Source organism: Colletotrichum siamense (assembly GCF_013390195.1).
Source record: "Colletotrichum siamense strain Cg363 chromosome Unknown KSG_Cg363_contig02, whole genome shotgun sequence".
Lineage (NCBI taxonomy): Eukaryota > Fungi > Ascomycota > Sordariomycetes > Glomerellales > Glomerellaceae > Colletotrichum > Colletotrichum siamense.
The window spans coordinates 588728-614338 of record NW_023501015.1 but is presented as its reverse complement, the minus strand read 5'-3'; the positions used below and the strand labels follow the sequence as shown (position 1 = coordinate 614338).

Here is a 25611-nt window from a genome sequence, read left to right as displayed (position 1 = left end):
TTCTCTCGGGTTTCGACCCATCTTCAAAGTTTATCCGTATCACAGTTCAGAATGCATCGTGTTCACTCGTTCTCCGTCAGTTCTCGAACCATAATTGCCATTTGGGTGGGGACTTGAACAGGCAGATTTAACCCATAGCTGCGGCGCATCCTGATTCGAGATATTCAATGAGCTTACTGATCAATACAGACGCTACAAGAATTTCTCCAGAAGACCACACGCCAAATCATAGATGCTTGAGACCGCTTGTGGCCCAACGGTGACAATGCCTGTCGTGAATACACCAATTATCGCCGCCCCAACCAGCCATAGATCTAGGTTGCTTGCGCGAAGGGCACTCATCCTCATATCCGCAGTTTGAAGATGCATGGGTCGCAGCTCCCTTCCACGATCGTTGAATACACCACTTGCTCCATTCTCCTTTTTCGCAATCTCATCATCGCGACAGATCTCGAATCTCAATTCGTGATCGTACATAAACTCCTCAATGAGATCCGCCGCGAGCACCTTTCGGCGACTCGCTAGATTCGCAATGCGTTGCATTCGGAGCGCATTACGTTGAAAGTGACCTTCTTCATCACGCATGAGTTTTCCAACCTTCTCTTGAATCTCCGCCGGAGTGAAAGTCTCCTTCTTCACGGATAACGCTACCCCAGCTGAGTCAAGAGCAAGAACTCGGGGCAGCTGATCTCCGTAAATTCCCATGCTGAGCATGGGAACGCCGTGCCAAAGACTCTCGTTCGCTGACGAGGGTCCAACATGGCTGAAGAAGAGCCGAGTAGAGGGGTGCGCAAGTACTGCTCGTTGAGGAGCAAAGTCGACAAACTTGAGATGCGGATGCTTGTTCTCGAGGAGCTCAGTGCTACCGAGAGTGATCTGGCTGCCATCTGACGTGGTGTGAATTATACTATCGGTCAGAGCTGCAAAGGCAGCCTTGCTGGCGCCACGTATGGCCCACAAAACACCATCTACGTGGCCTGCATGCAGAGTAGAGATGATGCCTGCTTTTAAGCTTTGCAACCTTTCGCGAGAGAGAATTACATGCGTGCCGAATGCGACGAACATGGTCCTGTCGTGAGTCTGGTAGAACTCGGAAAGCTCTGCATCCAACGGAGCGTATTCATCTGACAAAATTGGTCCGATGGCATGTAGCAAAGGTGGCGTCTCTTTAGGCGTCTCAAGGCCAACGAAGGAGTTCACCAACACCAAGTGATCCGGCTTAGGCAACATAGGAAGCATACCCAGCCCCTTCTTTGCGCGCATTCTCTTTGTCGTCAGGAAGAGATCGGCGAAGGCAATTGGGTGCTTCAGCAAGTATATGTCTTGGTTGAAGCGGTCCCACATGCTCGCATGCTCGCTGGTCTGAACCCGGGGCTCAAGACCTACGCGGCCAGGGATGTAGGGCACAGGGCACATGAAGTACGGCCACTGGGGCCACATCGTGGCTAGAGGGAGATTGTACTCTCTCTGCATGTCCCGAGCCGCGTCGACGTGGAAATCCGCAAAGAGGAAGTCTGGCCGTGTGGTCTCGACGACACGCTTTAGATTTTCGTAGGTCTCGGACCAGAAGGCGTCGAAAAACTTCTTGCCCTCGATCCAATTTCGAAGGCCATTGCCACTCCAGCTCCACTCGCTAAAGAGGATGTAGAGTCTGTCTTCTTCCTCTGGTGTGATGGCACGTCCTACTACATGAACGGCGGAGACAAACGGATAAGGGTTGGCATAGCCCTCACGGCCAGCAAAAGTGGCGAACTCGATGGTGTGTCCTCGTTCATGGAGATATTTGCAAACTTCGAACATGGGAGCTGTTAAGACGAAACGTATTAGCCGTGAAAATATGACGTAACCATCAGACTTACCCGAGTTTGTTGAACCACCAGCTGTAACAACGACTAGTATTTTCCGCGGAGGGAGGAGGGGCGGATTTTTCTTTGACAGCGCCATCGCCATGAGACGAGGGTATAGTCCTGCGATTCAGACTGAAAAGACAATTTGTAAAAAGGGAAGAGCAAAAAGAACGTCTGGAAATGACGTTCAATGGGGGGAAATCATTCAGTAGGATGACCTATTCCGAATCCACTGATGTTGTAATGATCCAAATGTCAGGAAAATTCATGCACTAGGAGTTGGCGATATTTCCCAGAAGCTGCAGATGGGCAGGAAGTTACCAAGTTAGCATTCGAGATGATACTTCTACCTTGGTTCGACTTGCGTCCATGAATGCGGCTGCCTTGACGTGATTCAGTCTACAGGAACTGATGTGATCAGGAGTAACCCCGAGATAGAAGGTGGGCCAACTGCCTGGCGGTATGAGTGACGTTAACAAGGTCACTTATCTCGCCAAACTGTCTTATTGGAGGAGTATGCTCGTGATCCTGCAGAGGAAGTCCCAATCCTTCAGAATAACTTGGCTCACTGTCGTGTAAACCTCACACCCTCCGCCAATGGCCCCTGGTGGAGAAGTCGGCACCTTTCGTTCCTAGCTAGCATTGAATCAAAAATAATCCCGCCCACACCCCTGTAGCCTTTGTATTTGCTAGCGGGTGCGGGGGTTTCCACGCGGAAGCGGCGTTGCGGCTGAGGAGCTTGTCGTTCACCCCATGTGGTCAAGCTGCTAAGCACTGAGCCTGTAACCAAGCGAGCGACAGTGTGAGGAATGCAACTGATGTTTAGCCTGGCTGCAGTGTTGTCACCCACCTGGACAGTTGTGTGTGTGGGCGGGATGGACCTGCCGAGACGCCGTGAGTGCAACGTCGGCGAGATTGTCTGACGTCGTGGGCCGATTACATCCCTCAGGATCTGACAGGATTTTATTGATTGGTCAACGATTACAAGACATGCGGTTGACGAACCATAAGTTTGCCCTTCGGTTAGATCGCTGGGAAAAAGAGTTCTGGTCTAGGCTCTTCGGAGTGGTATCCCTGTTCGATCCGTTGAGGCAAAGTTGATGTAAGCGAGGGGATGAGGCATTCGTCTCTTCCTGGCAGCTTACAACCCACCATCCGCTGACACCGAGAGACGTATCCCGTACGACAACGGAGGGATTCTTCGTGGGTCGGCTGAGAACGCCATAGGATGGCTGGTGTGGGGTAGATCAGGGAGAGAAACAAGGCGCGGAAGGTTGATTGATGTTTCGATCAACCCCGACTAGTTGCGCATGGCGTTATCAAGCATTGTGGCTGGCAACAACTTGCTGCACCTAGCCACCGCTGTGCAGCTCCGAGACAACACTGTTGAAACTTGGCAAAGGAGACAGCTTTCTCCGCCAAGCTGCGGAGACGCCCGCATATCCGGCACTGTTCCCGCCCAATGAGTTGACCCCCGCGCCACGAGAATTAGCGTCGCGAGATTTTATCCCAAACGGGCTACACTAGACAGGGATACGTGAGTGATGCCCCTGCAAATGATAGGGCTGGCCAATGAACACGGATATCACGAGATTGGGTCCCACAGTGATATTTTGGTGTCGTGGATTTCCCATGCTTCGATCTCCTCTCGCGGGTGCCTAGACTCCAATTAGTGTGTGAGAAGTGGCAGGATATTCATCTAAGCGGTACAGGATCTGACGATGCACTAAGTATCGAAGGAAGTGGTGGCTTTTTCTCGCCTCACACGAACATTTCTTTCAAGCCTATTGCCGTGCTCTAATAACGCCCCGAGAGGTCGCTCTCAGACTACACCCCCCATCACCCCAGGAGGCCCTAGTTTCATGGTCCCGGAAAATGAGTCCACTACGTCTATGGAGCAAAAGTCTTTCCAGCATAATCCGGATCCACTCCGTCGGAATGGCGCTTCGGTTATCGATGAATCAATCATTGCCCCGTTGAGTTTTACGAGCTTCCTTTGGTCCGCCCCATTGAATGACGGGCAGGAACATCGCAGCACGCTCAGACGACACTGGGGTCTTCACGAAGCTTAGACTTGCCATGGGGTGCAGATGAACTAGTTGCGGCTGAATGTCTAGTCTATAGCTCTTACGATATTTCATGTAGCTGCCTGTGAAGTGGCATACTTAGCGCCCGTTATTGAGAGGGCTCTCAGGATCGTACACGTCAGTCGTGATGACATCTGGATACTCCATCATGCCTTGCTTCAACACCGCCTCGATGATTTCCATCGTAACAATGGTCTCGTCCAAGGGCAGGACGAGACTCTCCAGCTTACCGTCCCGCAGGCATCTGGCACACTCGTCTGCCTCCCAGTAGAGCCCGCGGCCCCAACCACCTCGCCCGCTATCCTGTGGGAATGGGCACTCAATGGTCTCAACCTTGCCACCGCCATCCCTCTTGATCACCTTGTAGCTGTGCGGACGGAAAGCCGGACCGCAAATTTGGATCTCGCCATCTGACCCCTGGATCTTGATGGCTGGGCCGCCTGTGAAGCCAAAGTCGACACCTGATCCCAGTCGGAGAGTTGTCATGCCTATCCCCATGGTGTTTTGCTTCGGGAATTGGACAATGAAGCTGGCTGCCTCGTCGATGCCTGTATGATACTTGCTTACAGCCGCCGCAATCGGCGCGGGTGACTCCTTCTTCTCATGCGGCTGAAGGTGATAGAGGATATGCATGATCCAAGTGAGCGAGTAGATGCCCAGATCAAGCATGGCCCCGCCAGCCAGGCCAGGGTTAACCATACGGTCAGAGTCATTGAAGTCCAGCCTTCCATCTGGGAGGGTTCGATGAATCGAGTTGTCGGCTGTGAGGCTCCGATTAGGCACATGAGAGACAATACGGTGCGGCAGCACTCACCAATGACTCGATAAACAGTTCCAATAGCCCCAGCCGCTACCAATTCCCGCACCTTGGTGCTCAGCGGGAAAAACCGCGTCCAAACTGCTTCCATTAGGAACAGCCCCTTCTCCCGTGCTTTGTTGACCAGCTTTCTGGCCTGAGCAGCGTTGACGGTGAATGTCTTCTCGCAGAGAACGTGCTTCCCGGCCTCAAGTGCCAGCATGGCGTTCTGGAAATGATGGCTCACAGGGGAAGCCACATAAATTATGTCTACATTCCCATCCGCCACAAGCTCGCGATAGGAGCCGTATGTCTTGACGGTGGCATCGCTCGGGGCCTGCACCTTGCTGACAAAATCCGCCGCTTTCTGCTTTGAGTTGGAAGATGCGACAGCAACTACCTGATGACGAACGTCACGTACGTCGCGGGTAGCTGGGTCAGTAAGGAGATCTCGCACGAAATCTAAAGTTTTCAATCAATGGGTACTACATCCACCTCGGATTTCTGAGGAACTCACTTCCTGCGATGTGGCCAGTGGCCATGATGCCCCATTTTAGTGTGAACTCCGTCGTGGACCCCATTTTGAAATGCGTGAAGATTGCGGTGATGAATGTTAGTGGGAGGTTGACGAGGCAGAATTTTGACGTATGCGACTGCGATTGCGACCACGTGTAAGGGAGCGTTGTTCGGTAAGGACACATTTTGTCTGTTCCGAGCATTTCAGACTATCTTCGGGGTCAGCTAGATTTCATCCCTTGCATCTTGCTCTTGGCGACCACCCAGCACAACCTTTGTCAGCCAGCTTATCGAGGACATCAGATCGATCGGAAGTCAATTGGCCTTGATCATGGTTGGTATTGATATAGTAGAGTCTTGCTATCCGGGCGGATAACTATTGTACTAGGGTCTAATAGTTTTTATGTATTAATAATGTGTTATTTCCATCATCCCTATCGTCCTTGCTATCCCTGTCGTGCCTCTCGTCCCTACTCCTATCGTCATTACTATCGTCGTCGTTATTGTCCCTATTACCGTTAATACTTACTACCAGCCTGGATAGCTAGGAATATCCGCTCAGATAGCAAAATTTGGATCGTAAAGTGCATCAATTGCAAAACAATTACATGACGCTACAAAGTTCCTCTCACTGGGCTTTCATAGCCTTCTCAATTCCCCTCTCGATCGTTTCAACCATCTTGTCCGTCACATCCCTAGGGGCGGTCGGAATCTCGTGCCCCGCAGGATGCTTCCAAAACTGCCTGGTCTCCTCACGAGACATCTGCACTAGCTTCATACAGGTTTCCAGGTCCTTGTCTTGAGCCCCAACTAAATGTACCGTTGGAATTCCAAGTACAGGCTTGCCTGCTTTGTCGATATCATTCTCACAGTATCTCAGAGTGTTCGTCTCCTTAATCTCCATCTCCGAGAAAGGAGGACCACCACAAATGAAGACTGCGAACGCGAACGGGGAGGGGAATGTGTCCCTCGCAATCAGCATGGCAGCAAGAGCCGCACCTTGAGAGAATGCCAACACGCCGTCGAATGGGCCTTCAGACTTCACATATTCCTCGAGATCATCCACCGCTTGAATTATGGTGTCGTACTTATCGGTATCGTAGTACGCGAAGTACTGATCATTGGGTCCGGCGAGGAGATTGATACCTACGCTTGTTAGTTTCGAGTCAAAACGTGTCGATCAGAACTTCATACCTGGAGCAGCTGGCCATTCTAGGGCCCCCTCCACAAAATCGAACGTTGCAGAGAAGCTCTTGGACAAAGCACTGCGTATCGCGGCTGCGTACTGTGTTAGTGAGCGTTTGCGTGTATTCTAGGTATGTAGCTCACCAGTCTGAACCTGAAAGATCTGTGTTGTTAGCGGATTGTATGTTGCGAATGTTACCCATGAGTAGCGAAGCGAACCTTGCTGCTTGTTCCCATTCCATGGAGGCAGAGGACACGCATTTTGTCGTTGAAATACACTTGGCCAGTTGACAAATAGGTTTCCTTCTGCACGTTCACAGTCTTCCTAAGAAATTTGAAGCGTCTGAGCCAAATCTGAATTGAAGGTCAAAAAATAAGCTGGAAATCAGAATTTGGTAATTCGACAATCCAACTCATAACACAACATCCCGACGCATATCTGATATCACTCATGCTTCTACTCTCCGCAGACGACCGGATCTGCTTGAAAATCACATTCATGTGCCCAAAAAAAGAATCAGTCCTCCACAAGAATTCTTCTCCACGTCAAGCACCTCATTGGCGTCGCCTCATTCTCAGCCACGCCTTTTCCTCTGCCGGTCCAACCCAATCCTTCAGGATCCTACCCGTGTGCTAGGTTTTGCGTGTCTTGCATGATCAAAAGCTTGGAAGCGGCCACTTGAAGACCCCTGACGAAGTGCGACCCCATCGAAGGATCAGCAATCCTGCCCCCGACTAGTCAACGCTTACACCTACGCCAGTAGGGCGCCGTCAGCTTGCGTGATGAAATTGCATTCCGTCGTTTCCGCCGGCGTGAGACACTAGCATTCAGCACCTCAGCGCCTCAGCCTTCAAGGGCTGTGCTGCCTCCCAGGCTTGAAGCTCAATCCGGTGCCTGTCGCCCAAGCTGTTTATGGAAACAGACACGTATAGCAACTTTCTAAAATGGAGTAGTTACTGAATACATATCACAAGTCAACGAGAAGCGCGCGGATGAGCGCGGTATGAGGGCTTTCGTCCTTGTTTCATTGTCCCGTCATCACTCTTCGTGTGCCGTGTATCAGCGTCGCATCAGCAATACCCATGTCATCTAGACCAGGCGAGCTGCAAGGGACCTCAGCATAGGCGGTGTGATTTTCGTTTGTCGACTTGCTCCAGTCAGCGTGCATAACCCCCTTTAGACGACTGCACTCTCGATACGGGGCAATTGCCCGATCTTTTCTGTCATGTCTCAATCAGGAGGACACTGGCGGCCGGTGTCGCTCCCTCCCCTCCGCACCGCACGTTATTCGGGGTATCCTGAATATCCCCAGCTTCCTCCGATCACCCACGATCCGTTGCACGACTTGTATCGAGTCCCTTTCCTAAACAAAAATTCAGTGTATCAAGCTGGACCTTACATGACGGAGTCAAGGATGTCTGATTCTGTCGTGGAAAAGGCATCCGTGACCGAAAGGCATCGCGACACAGCATACGATCCAGCAGCGAACCAGGCACAAAATGAGACTGTTTATGATCCGCCAGCGGGCTCCGCGGATAACACGATCAACGATGTCCCAATGACTCCCACACGGGCAGAAGAGCAGCCTACAGAGCAGAACGAGTTCATGAGTGGATGGAAATTATACATGCTCACAGCAGGGTTCGTCAATTTCAACTTCTGCACCATGTAGTTATTATTGCTGATGGAATCATAGAATCTGGATTTCTCTATTTTTGTCTACTTTGGAGACGACAATTGTTAGCACATCTTTGATCGCAATATCAGATTCACTAAGCGGGTTCGAGCTTCGAAATTGGGTCGTGACGGCATATTTCCTCACGTATACTGGTACGATATCTTGGGGGACTGGAAACGCGTCGCTGACTGCTGAATTCTAGGTTTCCTGGTAATTTATGCAAAGTTGGCTAGTATCTTCGGGTCGAAAACAATGTTCATCTTCGCTTTGACAATGTTCACGGTATTCTCAATTGGCTGTGGATCTGCAAGTACCATGGAGCAATTGTGTGCAAGTTTCCATTCTATGGAAGAGTTTTCAGTCACTGACTATGTGCAGGATTATTATGCGTGCATTCCAAGGAATAGGTGGTTCGGGCATCTACTCAATGGTGCTAGTCATTGCGCCAGCACTCGTTCCCAAGACAGAGTATGGAAAATACATCGGTATTATCTCCTCCGTCTTCGCCCTCGCTAGTATCACTGGTCCTCTTGTTGGCGGTGCCATTTCTAGCAGCACATCATGGAGATGGGTATTTTTGCTGAAGTACGTAATCCCTTAGCTTCCCGGAAGCAAACGCGTAGAGTAAAATTGAGTGCTAATTCGTCCTTGAAGCGGACCCCCTGGCTTTGTGGCCATCCTCCTAGTTGCGATATTCTTGCCAGCAAGCAAGTCGGAACGTACCACGGACTTCAGAACTAGAATGAAAGGCAAGTTCTCTCGGGAAACAACTCGACGTGTTGACTTCGTCGGAGCTGGCTCACTGCTGGGCGCTTCTGTGCTTCTGGTCTTCGCTCTTGAGTCAGGTGGTACACGTTACGCTTGGGATAGCTCGGCTATATCGTCGACTTTCATCTTTTCAGGCATTCTATGGATTGTTTTCATAGTCTGGGAGATTCGTCTAGAGCGGAAGAAGAATTTGCCTCAGGAGCCCATCTTCATCATGGGTCTTCTGAAGGATCGCCAGTTGGCCAGCATGATGTTGTGAGTTAATTTCTCATCGATGTATCCCTGCGAAGCTGACCGCAGCCAGTACGACTTTCTTCATCGGCTTCCCCTTCGTCACCATTCTCTTCATCATTCCACAAAGAGCCCAAGCCGTCTATGGCCTCAACCCAGTGCAGTCAAGTTTATCTGTCCTTCCACTGTTGCTCACCTCGCCATTTGCCACAGCAATCTCTGGAGTGTTGACATCAAACTACAACGTACCCCCCGCATACCTCATCCTCATTGGGTCTGTCATCCAGCTTATCGGAGTCGGTCTTTCAATTAGCATTCCGCTCACGGGCGACCACATTTCTGCCTCACAATATGGCTTCGAGGCCGTCATGGGAGTTGGCTTCGGATTGACGCTCAGCACAGTCCTGACTCTAGGGCAGCTTATTGTCAGCAAAGAGAACGCTGGAATCGTGATGGGAGCTCTGACTCAGATTCGCGTCCTTGGCGGGACTATTGCACTAGCAATTTGGTAAGCTTTGCCCAAACAAGAAGTTTTAGAAGCAAGTTTGCTGACCTGCCCCAAAGCTCTGCAGTGCTTTCAAATGACTTGAGGGCGGGGCTTGCAGGACTCATCAAGCCTGGCGAGCTCGGCCAAATCGCCGAATCCCTGTCATCGATCAACGACTTGGACCCGGAGCGAGCCGCTGCAGTACGACTCGCGTTTGCGACCGGGTACAAGCGACAATTCCAGATACTGACTGGCTTCAGTGGATTAGCTCTGTTGGCAGCATTGTTCTTGTTTAGTCGCAACCCGGTCACCGTCAAAGGCGCGACCTCCAAAGAAGCCCAGGGCAGCTCTATTGACTCGTATGAGCTAGCCGGGAGAGGGTCATCAGAGGAGCAGAGGAATGCTTGATGATCGGACATGTGACATAATTATATGCAGGCTCATGTCGAACCTCGCAAAATAGTTGTAGAGAGTGCTTACTATGCGAAAGGTAGAGAATGCATTAGCCAATGGGATGAGTTGAGTTTTGTGACTTGCTATCGCGGACCGGTGATATCATGCGTTCCGTCTCCGAGACTTCGTTTTCCGTCTTCAAAGGAATGCTGACCGCATAATGTTGTAATGCCACCTTCTAGAAAGAGGTCAGTTTAACGGGGCTGCGCGGGGAAGCCAAGGCATAAGCCGATAAGAAGATGATGTATTTACAGCCGAAGCGCTCTGCTCTAGATTTTGTGGGCGCAGCACATTGTGCTTCTTCATCATGAATCTTAGTCTTTTATCGCTCCTAGCACTGGCGACCGGTGTCCGCTCAGCAGCCCGCAATGTGTCGCACTCTGACAGTCTTAGTGTGCAGACCTCCACCGGGATATTCACAGGACTGATTGACACGGATTCGCCCAATACTCGCCAATGGCGATCGATTCCTTTCGCAGAACCTCCTGTCGGGTCGCGGCGCTGGCAAGCTCCTGAGAAGCTGCAGCCCTCAACCAAACACCAATATGCGACGAAGTTTCCGCCTTCATGTCCACAGTTCGTGACGGCCATCGAATCTATGTGGAACCTACCTCTAACAAAGGGCAACTTGATTTACAATGGAGCCCAGAACGATACGTCGGGTCTGGTAGGCGAAGCAACGTCTGAAGACTGCCTGTACCTCGCGATCTGGGCACCCACGAGCCCGCCACCTAAAGAGGGGTTCCCTGTTCTCTTTTTTATGACAGGCGGCGGCTTCGTGATGGGTGGCATTGAACTTCCCTGGCAGATCCCTACGTCCTGGGTCGAGCGGTCACAGTCAGCAATCATCGTCACAATAAACTACCGCGTCAGCATCTTTGGCTTCCCTAACGCGCGTGGGGTGGCTGAAGGGGAGCAAAATCTCGGAATTCTCGACCAAAGATCCGCTCTCGAATGGGTGGAAAGCAACATTGCGGCATTTGGCGGCGATCCGAATCGTATCATGAACTGGGGCCGGTCGGCAGGTTCCATCAGCGCCGACATCCACGCCTACGCTTACCATGATGATCCGATTGCTCAATCATACTATATGGAGTCGGGAGTCATGACTGGATCCTATTCTTCGGGTCTCGTGGAGGACCCATCGTACTCCAATTTCACCTTCGTAGCACAGCATCTGGGCTGCGAGTCTCCTTGCGGCCCCAACTGCGAGGACGACGACGGCGCCGCGGAACTTGACTGCATGCGCCGCGTATCTTTCCCGCAGATCATAAACTTCATCGGACAGTACGGTGATCGAGGTGAAACGCCAGTCCTATCTTTCGGCTTGATCCCCGATGATCGCATTATCTTCCGCGACTACGATGAGCGCGCCGCGGCGGGGAAAATCGCTCTTCGCCCGTCCCTCATCTCCATGACGGCCAACGAGTTCTCATCGCTCACTCCATGGCCAAAGGATAACTTGACCGAAGGTCCTTGGCAGGCGCCGGTCACGGCCATGGACGTCGCGTGGGTGTGCTCGGCTTTCAATGCCACTGCTGCTCGCAACCGTCTGAGCACGTCCGAAGCCCCCGTCTTCAGGTTTCAATATGCTGCCGAGTTTCCCAATTTGAATGTGTACAGTTGGCTGGGCGCATATCACAACAGCGAGACGCCTTTGTTGTTTGGGACGTACGACCTGTTGGATCACATCGCGCCAACGACGGATTTCCAGGTTGAAGTTAGCAGGGCAATGCAGGATTATGTCATGGCGTTTGCGGAGGATCCGTATCATGGACCGCAGAAGAAATTTGGTTGGGAGCCGCAGGTTATCAACGAGACTAATGGAGGGTTTGTACTTCGTTTTGGAGCAGGCGAGAAGGCGGTCCAGCGCATCGATGGGGTAGAGTTAGACGGGGTGTGTCAGGGGTTGGCAGAGTATGATCCATTCCCATGAGCCTGTTTTCAAGCAAAGTCAGGTTGGAATTATTACTCAATCACCTCAGTCCTTTCAAAAGTCTAACTTTTGTGCTTCTGACATCGTCGTTGTCGTTGATGTTATCACTATTATCATTATCATCATTGGCACCTTTCCTGAGCATATTATCCCTACTAGTTAAAGTTATTTGAATTTGAACACTAATAACTCTGCCTAGAAAAGACTGGGAGGAGACACAAATATCCTTCTGACTGGTTCTCAAAGTCATGGCTACTACATATTCTATGTGAAAACTACATCAAACTCTCCGAAGTCGGACATAGCATTGTTGAGGAGGGCGTAAGATCTTCTGATGGCCCCACGGGCTGTTCAGCATATCAGGAACAGGGAGAAACTCAAAGTTCCACACAAGAAGGACGAGAAATATGCGTAATTGTTGCATCGCTAGTTTTCTGCCTGGAAGTAATAGTCAGCAAAGGTTCTCTGATAGAATGCATGTTTTATCGACGTACCAAAGCAGCCTCGCGGTCCCAGAGAGAATTGCATTCTCGTCAATGCTGCAGAGTCAAATTCCTCCACGCCATTTTCGTTTTTCTTGATCCATCTCTCTGGCATGAAACGCTTTATATCCGTCGTGGCAAAAGCATGTCCTTTGCGGCGTTCCCAAGCTGCCCGACTGGACTCGCTGCGGGCAGCATCTGGTATATCTATGGGCTCGTTCATGAACTGAGCATTGCACATGATGTGGGATCCTTTCGGCACGTGATAACCCAATATGGTAGTGTCGATTGTGGCAGAACGAGCTAGTAGAGGCACGGTGTTGGCTAAACGTAGAATTTCTTCCAATGTGCCATCAAGATAGGGAATTGAGGTAGATAGAATGTCAGAAGCGGATAGCACAGATCCTACAGGCACAGGTGAGAAGGCATCTTGAAGGCTTCTTCTGAGCTTTGATTGCTCCACTTGGTTGTCAGCCAGTGATTTTAAGCCCCAACCAAGTGTGATGGCGGTTGTTTCGTGGCCCTGATGCGAATGTTTAGCATGGGATCAAATTTGACAGGCACGCTGTGTCACTTACCGCTACCAGCAACATCGCAAGTTCATCGCGCATTGCCGTGTCACTGGATGCTGGGGAGCGTTGCCCTGTCTTGGCAAATGCGATCGCCTCACGCCGAAGGACTAGGTCCATGGCGCAAGTGTCTCCTTCGTCCTCAATAACTATGTCGCCCTGACTAGTGAGCTTCTCGAAGCGCAGACGGGCCCTCACAATCAGCCCATCAATCTCCTTATCCTTAAAGCTGCTGTAGTATTTGTATTGCTTTGACTGTCGAATCCACCAGTGGTGCTTGGCTGGGAATGGAGATCTCATAATTCGCTCAATGGTGCCGTTGACGTACTCGATTGCATGGTACATGATTGACCGAGGCGCCTTGGGGAACTCAATAGGCTCGTTTTTGTCAGAGCCTGATGCAGAACTTTCATTTTCGAGCGCCTTCATCTCGTCGCGGAGGCCAGTGAGTCGAGTTCCCAGCATAGCGATCCAGATGGAGTCAAACGCTGCCAACTCCAGATCATCCAAAGCCTTGAAAGGGTGTTCGCTTGCAAGGGCACATTTCCGACTCCAAAGTTCGACTAACTCAGACGCGCAGCGATGCACATTTGGAGCGACGACCTTTCGGAGAAATTGAGGCGACATGACATCCTGCCACAATCGCCTCTGTTCCTTGAACGCCGGGTTTGAGAGCTTGACCATACTCGCCTCAGGGACCAAAGGCTCGAAAAACGCAATGGTCGATGGAGCCCGATCGAACTCTCGAGTTCGACGGAGCAGTATGTCTTCAGCCTCCTGGGGATCGTCGATGAAGATGAACGGGCGCGAAAATGGACGCAAGAAGATCTGGACGATGGGCGAGTCCAGATTGCGACATTGCTGAAACGAGAAGCTTGCGATTTCTTTGGTTTTCTTGAAGTGGGAAAGAAGTCCTGGAAGATCTCCAAGGATTCTCTGCGCAGATTCTTCATTGTATGGGATACCAATGTATGGCCTGGGTAACGCCCTTCGATACAGAAGCAGAAGGCCACAAAATAGTAGACCAATAATAACCAGAATGGATGCCATGATTGATGGATGTCTAGAACGGCAAAACCGCACTCTTTTGCGATACTATTTGATCGTAGCACAAGATCAAACGATATAATTGCCAAATCGTGCCCAGTGAGTTTTGATTCAACATTCAACGTGAAATATCTCGACTGTGGATGTACTAGCGTGATGTGCGTTCGCTTCAGTACATATCAGCCATGTTACTGAAAGATTGTGGTCCACTGGCCATGAACCCATAGGAAGCATCCGATAATATGGTGTCACGGAAGAACACGGCACAGCCCTGGTGAGACATCTAGCGTGTAGGAGACGGGAAGGTTGACGTCTGTCAGTATGTCATAGCCTTCGAAGCTATCTCAGGCAAGGCAACAGGATATTGACCTGATGATTCTATTCCCGTCCACGGCTCGATGTCGGTTGGTCGTGGCCCACTAGCAAGCAGGAATCTCACAGCCCCAGTTGTGTTGTTTCGAAATATCGTTCTATCAGGATGATTTTGATTATCTCTTCATGTTGCATCTTGTTTCGCGCTTATTTCTGACGCACCTTTCCTGAAATGGATAAAACCTCGCGAAGAGTGGGTCGAGATGTGCTAGGATTGAGAGGGGTGCGTCTTATTGCGGAGAGGGGCGTTCGCTTCGCAATTTTGACACGGAGGGTGATTGTAAACAAACAAGGGGCTCCATCCACGACCCGCCAGGTTAGTGTGGATGCAATCCGTGAACACGGCGCATGGCAAACTCGTGAAGCCAACAGTCCTGTCATCACTAGCGACATCTGAAGGATTCCTTGCAGTTGTATCCTGGCTAGTTCCAAATCTGCCTATCAACTCTCACTATCACCAGGCAGTAATGGGCAAGCTGATTCTTCCGAAGTATCAATATTAAAATGGTAAACTCAGGAGATGGATACCACGCGGGATAAAGTTCCGAATTTCTTGGTCACCTCATTCAGTGCTCATCATTTTGTCTCCACTTGTTCTTACAACCTTGAACCAGCAAAATGGCTGCTCCATCGACCTGCACGCTGCACAACTTGACTGGCAAGTTCAGAACCAATAAGCAGCTTTCAGACAGTTCCGATCCGCTTCTTGCTATTGTTAGTACCTGGACAGACTCTAACACGAAGACATTTTCTCCTTCCGTGATGCGGGCTACTGATTTTGCAAAACAAACAGCAAGGCATCAATTGGGCCATCCGCAAGGCAATGGGTGCCGTACCGATTGTCATCAACATCAAGGCCTGCCCCCCTGAAAATGGCGTCGACGTGATCGAGGCCGAGAACGTCATTGGAGGGGGAATCCACAAAGCCAAGGAGCGTCGTTTGCTCAACTGGGACGTCGTTGAGCGTACCGATGCCAACTTTGGTCGTCTCAGGGTCCAGAATGGATGGTCGGCACTGTCCGATGTAAGCATTGCCCCTCCCCCACCTCACTTGCCCTGCATCATCCAAAATTACAACCCATATTCTGTGAACCCTGCGGATAAGTCCCTTGCATGCTGGCGTAACTCCATTGGAGATCCGATGGAAGGATCCAAGGGAACACAGTATTGCGTGTTAATGGTCACATATGTTCACCGGCTGTGTTGCGTTGAGCTAATTGAGTGGGGCAGATCAAGGATAAATTCCTCACAGCTGGGCTTCAGAAGGAGCACAGTCAAGACCCTGTCATCATGATCAAGGTTGAAAATCTTGACCACGCATGGACTCAAGAGCAAACGTGGGGGTTCGAAGAGATTGACGGTATCAGACGTTATGTTCGTAAGATTGTTGTGACGAAGGAAGGCAAACGGGAGACGGCCCGCCTGGTCTTCGATTATGAATTAGCCTAAATAGTGCAGAACGGCGTAATTGCGCCACTGATAACAACTTAATGTTATTAATCATGTCTTAAGCCACATCCATGGATATGAATTGCCACCGTGTGTTGTTCAATTGAGTCCCAGCATATCAAATGACATAAACCTTTGTAGATTCAACCCTACCATTTTTACTGCAAGCCACCTCCACTTATTCAATCCCCTGCTAGGCGTCCATGCCTGCAGACATCTAAAATGGAGAGAATAGTTAGGGCTGAGAAGGCCGGTTCCAGACACTGACTAGCCTTGGCACTAACGACACTAAACTAGTCACTTGAATCGGGCCATCGTGCCGCTCAAACGGCTTCTGCCTAGACCATGCCCGCCTCCATAATTACATGATGGAATCCTCCCACGTACGGGCTGATAACATCGCCGCCACCATTCCCCGGCAAAGTTGCCGTGCTTACATCTTGTATGAGAGACACAAATAGCGACGTTGCGTGGTGGATCAACACCCCGTTGAAGCTATTTACTAGACAGGTTAGATTTGATCAGCCTGTCAGTCTTGATGCAAGACAACTTCAGGTTGTCATGATCCTTTGGTCAACCTTGCTTAGTGTCCATATTCTGACGGAAGGATCTCAGCTGCATCTCCTTTACGATGATACCTATTCAGGCGATAGGTTACTTCCATGGTGAGATATGTCTCATGGTGGCACGGTATGGATGTGATTCATACCTCGAAATGCTTGTTTCCAATCCTGAAATCAACCCCCCATGCCGGAGAAGTCACAAACGTGGTTGATAGTTGTCACTCAGCCTCACCCGATGGATGGGACCGGCAGGCCATAGATTGACAAGTGAACAGGCAGATGAATCAGTCGGCACGCCGCCATGTCATCGTATAGCCGCTGAGATGAGGCCATTCCGGGAAACTCCACTGTAGTAGCAATACCATGGTTTCGTCTCTCTTCAGCTTGCACACTGATATCAAACTGACGAATTTGATATAAGGCCAATGTCACCACGAGGAAGTTTGTGTGGTCATTCCAAGCCATACTCACCTTTGATCATTCCCCATCATTCAGCAAGCCTTGATTCGTTCAACCGAGTGAGGGATATCCTGGACACTTCTCCTTTTATTCAACAAGATTACCATCAACTCATCTATCACCATGCCTGCCACAACCACCCACAATAGTGCATCTAGCACCTACGACGAAGACATTGCCATTATCGGTATTGATCTCAAGTTTCCTGGTGATGCCTCGACTCCCGAGGGGTTCCAGAAGCTTTTGCTTGAGGGTCGTTCTGCCCTGAGTGATATCGGCAAAGAACGATACAACATTGATGCTTTCTATCATCCAGATCCCGAAAGGGCTGGTGCTGTAAGTGATCCCTGGTGTTCCCCAATTTATCACAATCACTAATGATATTCCTAGATCAATATTCGTAAGGGACACCATATCAAGGGTGATCTTGCAGCTTTTGATGCCCCCTTCTTCTCTATTCCGCCTGCGGAAGCGGCGTGCATGGATCCTCAGCAGCGAGGGCTGCTGGAATGTGTTTACCGCGCTCTGGAAAATGGTAAGCTTTCGTGATCAGCATTGGAGTATGTATCAAATGCTAATAGCATGTCAGCTGGTATTCCCATGAAGAAAGCTGTTGGTTCCGATACCTCTGTCTACATTGGGTGCTTCACACGCGAGTACGATGGAGTCATTACGCGTGACCCCGAGCTCGATCTTAGATACCTGGCAACTGGTACTGGTACTGCCATGCTGTCCAACCGTCTTAGTTGGTTTTACGACTTTCACGGTGCCAGCATGACTCTTGATACTGCTTGCTCGAGCAGTTTGATGGCTTGTCACTTGGCCTGTAACAGTTTGAAGATGGGAGAGTCCTCTATGGCCATCGTTGGCGGAGCCAATCTCTTCTACAACCCGGACACCTGTATTCCCCTCACTAGTCTTGGCTTCCTTTCGCCAGACTCAAAGTGTTATAGCTTCGATCACCGCGCCAACGGATACTCTAGAGGCGAGGGTTTTGGTATCCTCCTCTTGAAGCGTCTCTCTGATGCAGTCCGCGACCAAGACACCATCCGTGCCGTCATTCGCAGCACTGTTGCCAACCAAGATGGAAAGTCACCTGGAATCACTCAACCCACCAAGCAGGCTCAGGTTGACGCTGCCGAGACAGCCTATCGCCAGGCTGGGCTTGACCCGAGTGTGACACGGTTCTTCGAGGCTCACGGTACCGGAACCCCTGTCGGAGACCCCATCGAAGCCAGCGCCATTGCCCAGGTGTTCAGCAAGTATCGCTCTCCTGAGGAGCCTCTCATTGTTGGTGCCGTTAAGTCTAACATTGGTCATCTTGAGGGCGCTGCTGGCATTGCCGGTCTCATCAAGGCTGTCCAAGTCCTTGAGACAGGAGTGATCCCTCCCAATATTTGGTTCGAGAAGGCAAACCCCAAGATAATTCCTGAGTGGCATCTCAAGTTCCCCACAGAAAACACCCTGTGGCCGACTGATGGTCTCCGACGGGCTTCGATCAACTCCTTTGGTTACGGTGGATCCAATGCCCACGTCATCATGGACGATGCTTTCAACTACCTCAAGGATCATGGCTTGAAGGGTCAACATTGCACTGCCGAGCTTCCGAACAAGAAGCTTTTGGGTGCTCCCAAGGTTGAGATCTCCGAGCCAATCGAGGCGAATGGCCACTCTAACGGCGAGGCCCCTGGCGCGAACGGACATAACGGCGTGAAGACCGAAGAGTTAGGAGCTACCAACGGCCACAGCACCGGTGCCACCAAGACAAATGGAGGTCTTGGCCCGAACGCTGCAGACAGAATTTTCGTACTCTCCTCTGCAGATGAGAGCGGTATTGGCCGCCTTGCGGAGACCTACCAGCAGTACCTATCCTCTAAGAAGGATCAGATCGATGATGAGGCCAAGTACCTCGAGGATCTCAGCTTCACTTTATCGTCTCGGAGATCTCAACTCGCCCATAGAGCCAACATCGTCGCACCTAGCATCGATGCCCTCATCGAGAAGCTTGGCGGCAAGCTGACAGCTATCAAGGCCGGCACCAAGCCCAAGCTTGCCTTTATTTTCACTGGACAGGGTGCTCAGTGGTACGCCATGGGACGTGAACTCCTCGAAGTCCCTTCTTTCAAGGAGAGCCTGGATTCTGCGTCGGACTACCTCCATGAGATTGGGTGTGAGTGGACCTTGACTGAGGAGCTCATGAAAGACGAGAAGTCTTCCCGCGTCAATGACGCTGAATTCAGTCAACCTCTTTGCACTGCCCTGCAGATTGCCTTGGTTGACCTGCTGACGAGCTACGGTGTCTCTGCCGGTTCAGTTGTTGGTCACTCCTCCGGAGAAATTGCTGCAGCGTACGCTGTTGGGGCAATCTCCAAGTCCACCGCGCTGAGACTTGCCTTTCACCGAGGCGCTCTCTCTTCTCAACTGTCCCGTGGTGAGGTTTCTCACACTGGCGGCATGATGTCGGTCGGCTTGGGCCAAGCTGAGGCAGAGAGCTACATTGCTGACATTGAGCAATCCAAGACCCAAGTTCTAGTTGTGGCCTGTGTCAACAGTCCCAAGAATGTCACTATTAGTGGTAGCGTCGAACTCATCGATGCTCTCAAGGAGAAGCTTGACGAGAATGGTGTCTTCGCCCGCAAGCTCACTGTTCAGAACGCCTACCACTCCCCACTCATGGAGCCCATCGCTGCCGAGTACAACCGTGTAATTGGCAAGATGAAAGCTGGGGTTTACCTCAATGACTCGGCTCGCCCAACCTTCTACTCCTCCCTTGAGGGCAAGGCTATTGACATCAGCGCCCTTAGAAGCCATGGATATTGGGTTAAGAACCTGCTCTCCCCGGTGCTCTTCTCCCAGGCTCTGTCTGCTCTGGTCAATGACTCCAATAAAAAGACCAAGAAACTTGGAGCCAAGTACAAGGGCACACCCATTACCGAGCTTGTGGAGATTGGTCCCCATGCGGCACTCAAGGGTCCTGTCAGAGAGATCCTAGCTCAGCTCTCGAACACCTCTTCTGTGGCTTATGAGTCAGTACTCGTGCGCAAGCAGTCCGCCACAACCACTCTTCTTCAGACTGTCGGTTGGCTATTCTGCAAGGGCCATGCCATCGACTTCAATGCAGTCAGCGATGCTCAGCCTAAGCTTCTGGTAGATCTTCCCAGCTATCCTTTCAACCACACCAAGACCTTCTGGGCCGAGAGCCGTCTGAGCAAGGGCTACCGCTTCCGGCAGCATGCTCGTCACGAACTCTTGGGCGCTCCTGTGCCCGACTGGGACAAGTCCAATGCCATCTGGAGAAACTGGATCAGGGTCAACGAGAACCCGTGGGTCAAGGACCATCGCGTCACCGGTGCGACCTTGTACCCGGCCGCTGGCATGCTAGTGATGGCGATCGAGGCCAGCCTTCAGCTCGCAGCGCCAGAGAGAAAGATCAAGGGCTTCAGGTTCAAGGAAGTCTCTTTGCACATGGCCTTGAGGGTGCCTCTCAATTCCGACGGCGTTGAGACTCACTTCCACATGCGCCCGTACGTCGATAGCACGGCTTTAGCTGCATCCAACTGGAGCGAGTTTGAGCTTCGCAGCTATGAGAACGATGGTTGGGTTGAGCACTGCCGTGGCCTCATCCAGACGGAGTACGAAGTTCCATACACCCCCGTTGACAACGGCCTTGAAGATCGTCTCTTTGCCGAGCGCTGTGTGGACACCGTCCGGGATGCTGAGACGTCTTGTACTGAGGAGGTTCAGATGAAGCAGCTTTATGAGATCCTGCAGACTGTCGGTTTTGACTTCGGACCTACCTTCCAGAATCTGTCTGATGTTCGCATCGATGCCCAGCGTAACTCAGTTGCCACCGTCACGCCCCCCGATATCAAGAGCAAGATGGCCTACGGTTACATTCAGCCTCATCACATCCACCCCACTACCCTCGATGGTGTCATCCAAAGCGTTGTCGTCGCCATGACCATGGGTGGTAAGGAGATGGGAAAGGTGATGATTCCTACGTCATTCAAGGAGCTCTGGCTTTCCGCAGACGGCGCCAAACTCCAGAGCCCGCACAGAGTCCACGCCCACGCCAAGTTCCTTGGTCTTCGCCAGGCTGAGGCGACCTTCACTTCCATTGATGCAGCGACTGGAGAGCCTTTGGTTGTTGCTGAGGGTTTTGTGTCTACCGCAATCGCTCAAAACTCTTCCAACAACGGTTCTGACTCCGGCCGCCATCTCTGCTTCAACATTGACTGGAAGCCTGACGTCAGCTTCGTGAACCAGGAGATCGCCACCCGCACTTTCCTTGCTGACGAGGAGCTTCTCAAGTTCGACCCATCTGAGCTTATCAAGAACCTTGAGACGTTGTGCTTCTTGTACATGAAGAGATACATGAAGACTGTCACTCCTGAAATGGAGAAGGAGATGAAGCCTCACCACCAAAAGTACGTTGACTGGATGCGCTGGCAGTTCGAGCGGTATGCCGATGGCAAGAACTTCCATCTCGACCCCGAAATGGACAAGCTTGCAGAGGATGGCACCTATCTCAAGGAGCTTGAGGACAAGATGGATGGCAAGTCTCCTGAGGCCACCCTTGTTGTTGCCGTCGGTCGGGCCATGCCGGACGTTCTGGCTGGGAAGCTTGATCCCCTTCAGGTTCTCTTCGCCGAGAAGCGCGCGGAAAATGTCTATCGCGCCGCAACGGGTGCTGCCATCAGCTATCAGAGGCTTTCTGCCTATGTGGATGCTCTGGCCACTAAGGAGCCTGGTATGAAGGTTCTTGAAATTGGTGCTGGCACCGGCGGTATGACGCATCCGATGCTGCAGACCCTCACTCACTACAAGGACCCCAACGCCAGCGGCATTCGCTTTGCTAGCTACGACTTCACCGACATCTCCCCTTCATTCTTTGAGAAAGCCAGAGAAGTGTTCCACTACGCCGTCGACCGCATGAATTTCAAGACGCTCAACATCGAGAACGACCCTGTTGCCCAGGGATTTGAGCTTGGCAAGTACGACCTCGTCGTTGCTGCAAACGTCTTCCATGCCACGCAGAGCCTCGATGTCACTCTAAAGCACGTCCGCAAGTTGATGAAGCCCGGTGCTCAGCTTCTTCTGTACGAGATCACCAACAACACCCTCATGCAAACCGGTTTTGGCTTCGGTCTGCTGCCCGGTTGGTGGCTGTCTGAGGAGAACTACCGCCAATGGAGTCCCCTTCTCAGCGTGCCTGACTGGTCTGAACACATGAAGCGGACCGGGTTCACTGGTGTGGATTTGTCTTTCACAGACTACCATGACCCCAAAAACCACGTCAGTTCCCTCATGGTTGCCACTGCATCCACCGCAGACGCGAAGCCTCGAGCTCATCCAGAGGTTATGCTGGTGACTTCCTCTTCCTCGGGAGTTTCTGACTCTGTTGCTGCAAATCTCGACAGAACCCTCGCTCAGTTGGGTGTTGAAAGTCGCATCTGCTCGCTCCTCGACCTTCAGGCGGACGACTTCGCTCACAAGGTCTGCATCTTCCTGGGTGATCTGCAGGCACACCCATTCTTGTTGGACATGGCACCCGAGCAGTTCGACGGCCTGAAGAAGATGGTGACGTCTGCCAGTGGTCTCTTGTGGTTGGCTGCTGGTGGTGGCCCATCATGCAAGACTCCGACCGCGGAGCTAGTGACTGGTTTCTCAAGAACCGTCAGAGCGGAGAATCCCAAGCTGAAGTTCGTTACCTTGTCGCTTGAAAATGGCAGAGACGTTGAGAGCATCTCCAAGTACACCACTCAGCTGTTTGATGCCATTTTCCTTTCTGGAGATGAGTCAGTTGTGGACAACCAGTTCGCAGTGGTTGATGGAACTATTCACATCCCCCGTCTGGTGGAGGCAACTTACATGGACAAGGCCATCAACGCCAAGACGAACAAGCCGAGACCTGTTGAAGTAGAGTTCGGCTCCGATCCCAGCAGAGCTCTGAAAATGGTCGTCGGATCGCCTGGTCTTCTTGACACGCTGCATTTCATTGACGATCCGCTATACGAGCAGCCTCTCGCGGATGATCAAGTCGAGTTCAAGGTGATGGCGAGTGGTCTCAACTTCCTCGACATCATGGTCTCGCTCGGTCAGGTGATTGGCAACCAGATTGGTATCGAGGCTTCTGGTATCGTCACTAGGGCTGGCAAAGACTCTCCTCTCAAGCCTGGCGACAGAGTCGCAGGTATGCTGAGAGGTTCGGTGAAGACCTACGCCAGGACTCCTTACAAGGCCCTCGCCAAGCTTCCTGATAACCTCTCCTTCATCAATGCGGCCACTCTCCCTGTCGTTTTCGTCACCGCCTACTGCGTGTTGTATGACATCGCAAACGTTCAGCCTGGAGAGACCGTCCTCATTCATGCGGCAGCCGGCGGTGTTGGCCAGGCCTGCATTCAGCTTGCCCACCTTCGCGGCGCTGAAGTCTACGCTACTGTGGGATCCCTCGATAAGTGCGAGCTTCTCGAGAAGGAATACGGCATCCCACGAGACCACATCTTTTCCAATCGCGACTTGACATTTGCGCAGGGTATTAAGCGCATGACGAAGGGCAGAGGCGTGGACGTCGTTGTCAATGCTCTCTCTGGCGCAGCGCTTCGTGCCTCCTGGGACGTCATTGCTCCCTTCGGTCGCTTTGTTGAAATCGGGAAAGTCGACATTTACTCGTCTGCTCGTCTGAATATGGAGAAGTTCAAGAACAACGTCCGCTTCGAGTTCTTGGATGTCAGCTACTTTGGCGAGAACCACGAGGATTCTTTCAACAGGGTTCTCAGGGCTATCATGCAGCTTGTTGCCGAGGGCAAGATCAGCGAGCTGCGCCCCGTTACAACCTATCCTCTGTCACGTGTTGAGGAAGCGTTCCGATACATGCAAAGTGGTGCCCATTCCGGCAAGATCGTGATTGAACCGCACGATGACGATAAAGTTATGGTAAGTGTAGACGGACAACTGTGCGCCTTGAATTGACGCTAACTCAGTAAACAGATTATGCCGAGCCAGAAGCCAACTTACCACTTCGATCACAATGCGTCTTATGTTATTTCCGGTGGTCTGGGTGGTCTTGGACGCAGCATGGCCAGCTGGATGGTCCGGCGTGGGGCCAAGAATCTCATTTTGCTCTCCCGTTTCGGCCCCGTTCGTGAGTCAGGTCAGAAGCTCATTGCCGAGCTTGAGTCCCAAGGTGTGCGTGTCGTCGCTCCACCTTGCGATGTGACCAGTAGACAGACTCTCGAGCGCGTTCTTGAGGACTGCCAGAATAACATGCCTCCGATCAAGGGATGCATCCAGGGCTCAATGGTTCTCAAGGACGCCGTTTTTGCGAACATGACCTTGGAGGACTACGATACTGCCGTTCGACCCAAGGTGCATGCATCTTGGAACCTCCACGAGGTCTTGCCAAAGGACATGGACTTCTTCATCCTCCTTTCCTCTGGCTCCGGTATCGTTGGAAAGGGCGGCCAGGCCAACTACTGTGTCGGCAACGCATACCAGGATGCCCTTGCCCGCTACCGCGTCAGCCATGGCCTCAAAGCTACTGTCCTCGATCTCGGCATCATCCTGTCAGTCGGTTATGCCGCCGAGAAAATCGACGTCATGGGCCACCTCCGTGCCCAGGGCTATGCTGCTCTGAGAGAAGAAGAGTATCATGCTCTTTTGGACGAGATCTGTAACCCGGCCAACTCAGTTGCTCCTCTCGTTCGATCCCAGATCTCGCTGGGCTTCGAGATCCCCGAGACCCTCCGGTCCAAGGGTATTGAGTTCCCTGGCTGGATGCACGAGCCTTTGTTCAAGCATATCCACCAGATTCGCACGATGGGTGGCAACACCGAGGACAGCAAGGACTCTGTAAACTACAGCATGTTGCTAGCTGGTGCCGAGACGCTTGAGGCTGCTGAGAACGTCATTACCAAGGCCATCGTCCAGAAACTCTCCAGAGCTCTGGGAATTGACGCTGCCACTATTGATTCATCGCAGCCCCTGCACGCGTATGGCGTTGATTCCTTGGTAGCCGTGGAATTGAGGACTTGGTTGTCGAAGGAGATGGGCGCTGAGGTCGCCGTTTTTGACATGGTTGGCGACTCGACTATCAGATCACTGGGCACTTTTGTTGCTGCGAGAAGCACATTGGTCAGAATTAATAATGGAGAGAATTGAGTCGGGGTATTAGACGGGTCAAAATGTACATAACTGACTGAATTTGTATATAGCTACCTTAGACTCTAGCGGTACTCGTTTCATGTTTTCGTTTCAGTTGCAACTCCGGGAGCCTGCATTCTTCTAATGACAAAATTCAAATCTTGCCCAGATGCCAGTGCGCATCATTTCCACTCCATCTCAATAAGACTTTTCGACTTTCACGCGACTAGTGATCACTGTGATAACAACAGAGACGACAACGAGGACAGCGATGACGAGGACGATAACGAGGACGACGATGAGGGCGACAACGAGGACGAGGACGAGGACGAGGGCGACGACAAGGACGATGACGAGGACAACAATAACAAGGACGACAACGAGGACGACGAAGACCTCATTGAGTATGATAAGAAACATCAAAGAAGAGAATAGTGAATATGCGATTATTAGTAGTAGAGAGAAAGAGGAATAATAATCGCTGAACAATGCTCTACTCAATTACATACCTAGCAGCTAGAGGTATACGGCCGAAGAGCAAAT

General features: G+C 51.5%; 8 protein-coding genes across 8 annotated transcripts; 4 read left to right on the top strand and 4 right to left on the bottom strand.

The window, feature by feature from the left end:
- Positions 1 to 192: 192 nt before the first annotated feature.
- UGT2A3 (UDP-glucuronosyltransferase 2A3) lies at positions 193 to 1944 on the bottom strand (the record flags this gene model as incomplete). The annotated part of the gene is made up of 2 exons (XM_036634031.1): positions 193 to 1805; positions 1860 to 1944. 2 exons carry the CDS (start codon positions 1942 to 1944, stop codon positions 193 to 195), a joined length of 1698 nt encoding a protein of 565 aa, XP_036499191.1.
- Positions 1945 to 4012: 2068 nt separating this feature from the next.
- CGCS363_v002181 (D-xylose 1-dehydrogenase) lies at positions 4013 to 5311 on the bottom strand (the record flags this gene model as incomplete). Its single annotated transcript, XM_036634030.1, has 3 exons — positions 4013 to 4695; positions 4749 to 5192; positions 5248 to 5311. 3 exons carry the CDS (start codon positions 5309 to 5311, stop codon positions 4013 to 4015), a joined length of 1191 nt encoding a protein of 396 aa, XP_036499188.1.
- A 563-nt stretch (positions 5312 to 5874) lies between these two features.
- FUS5-1 (Esterase FUS5) lies at positions 5875 to 6692 on the bottom strand (the record flags this gene model as incomplete). The annotated part of the gene is made up of 4 exons (XM_036634029.1): positions 5875 to 6392; positions 6441 to 6524; positions 6576 to 6594; positions 6651 to 6692. The coding sequence occupies 4 exons, from the start codon at positions 6690 to 6692 to the stop codon at positions 5875 to 5877; spliced, it is 663 nt and encodes a 220-aa protein (XP_036499189.1).
- A 1154-nt stretch (positions 6693 to 7846) lies between these two features.
- Positions 7847 to 10004, top strand: aflT-3 (Efflux pump aflT; the record flags this gene model as incomplete). Its single annotated transcript, XM_036634028.1, has 7 exons — positions 7847 to 8073; positions 8129 to 8262; positions 8313 to 8436; positions 8489 to 8695; positions 8765 to 9133; positions 9183 to 9617; positions 9674 to 10004. The coding sequence occupies 7 exons, from the start codon at positions 7847 to 7849 to the stop codon at positions 10002 to 10004; spliced, it is 1827 nt and encodes a 608-aa protein (XP_036500260.1).
- Positions 10005 to 10356: 352 nt separating this feature from the next.
- LIP1-4 (Lipase 1) lies at positions 10357 to 11985 on the top strand (the record flags this gene model as incomplete). The annotated part of the gene is made up of 1 exon (XM_036634027.1): positions 10357 to 11985. One exon carries the CDS (start codon positions 10357 to 10359, stop codon positions 11983 to 11985), a length of 1629 nt encoding a protein of 542 aa, XP_036500259.1.
- A 280-nt stretch (positions 11986 to 12265) lies between these two features.
- CGCS363_v002177 (Cytochrome P450 monooxygenase TRI13) lies at positions 12266 to 14086 on the bottom strand (the record flags this gene model as incomplete). Its single annotated transcript, XM_036634026.1, has 3 exons — positions 12266 to 12423; positions 12480 to 12990; positions 13046 to 14086. 3 exons carry the CDS (start codon positions 14084 to 14086, stop codon positions 12266 to 12268), a joined length of 1710 nt encoding a protein of 569 aa, XP_036500254.1.
- Positions 14087 to 15073: 987 nt separating this feature from the next.
- Positions 15074 to 15904, top strand: CGCS363_v002176 (uncharacterized protein; the record flags this gene model as incomplete). The annotated part of the gene is made up of 3 exons (XM_036634025.1): positions 15074 to 15169; positions 15249 to 15479; positions 15686 to 15904. 3 exons carry the CDS (start codon positions 15074 to 15076, stop codon positions 15902 to 15904), a joined length of 546 nt encoding a protein of 181 aa, XP_036500253.1.
- A 1145-nt stretch (positions 15905 to 17049) lies between these two features.
- On the top strand, positions 17050 to 25588 carry alt5-3 (Highly reducing polyketide synthase alt5; the record flags this gene model as incomplete). Its single annotated transcript, XM_036634024.1, has 6 exons — positions 17050 to 17262; positions 17317 to 17461; positions 17516 to 23862; positions 23917 to 24917; positions 25320 to 25472; positions 25585 to 25588. The coding sequence occupies 6 exons, from the start codon at positions 17050 to 17052 to the stop codon at positions 25586 to 25588; spliced, it is 7863 nt and encodes a 2620-aa protein (XP_036500252.1).
- Positions 25589 to 25611: the final 23 nt, after the last annotated feature.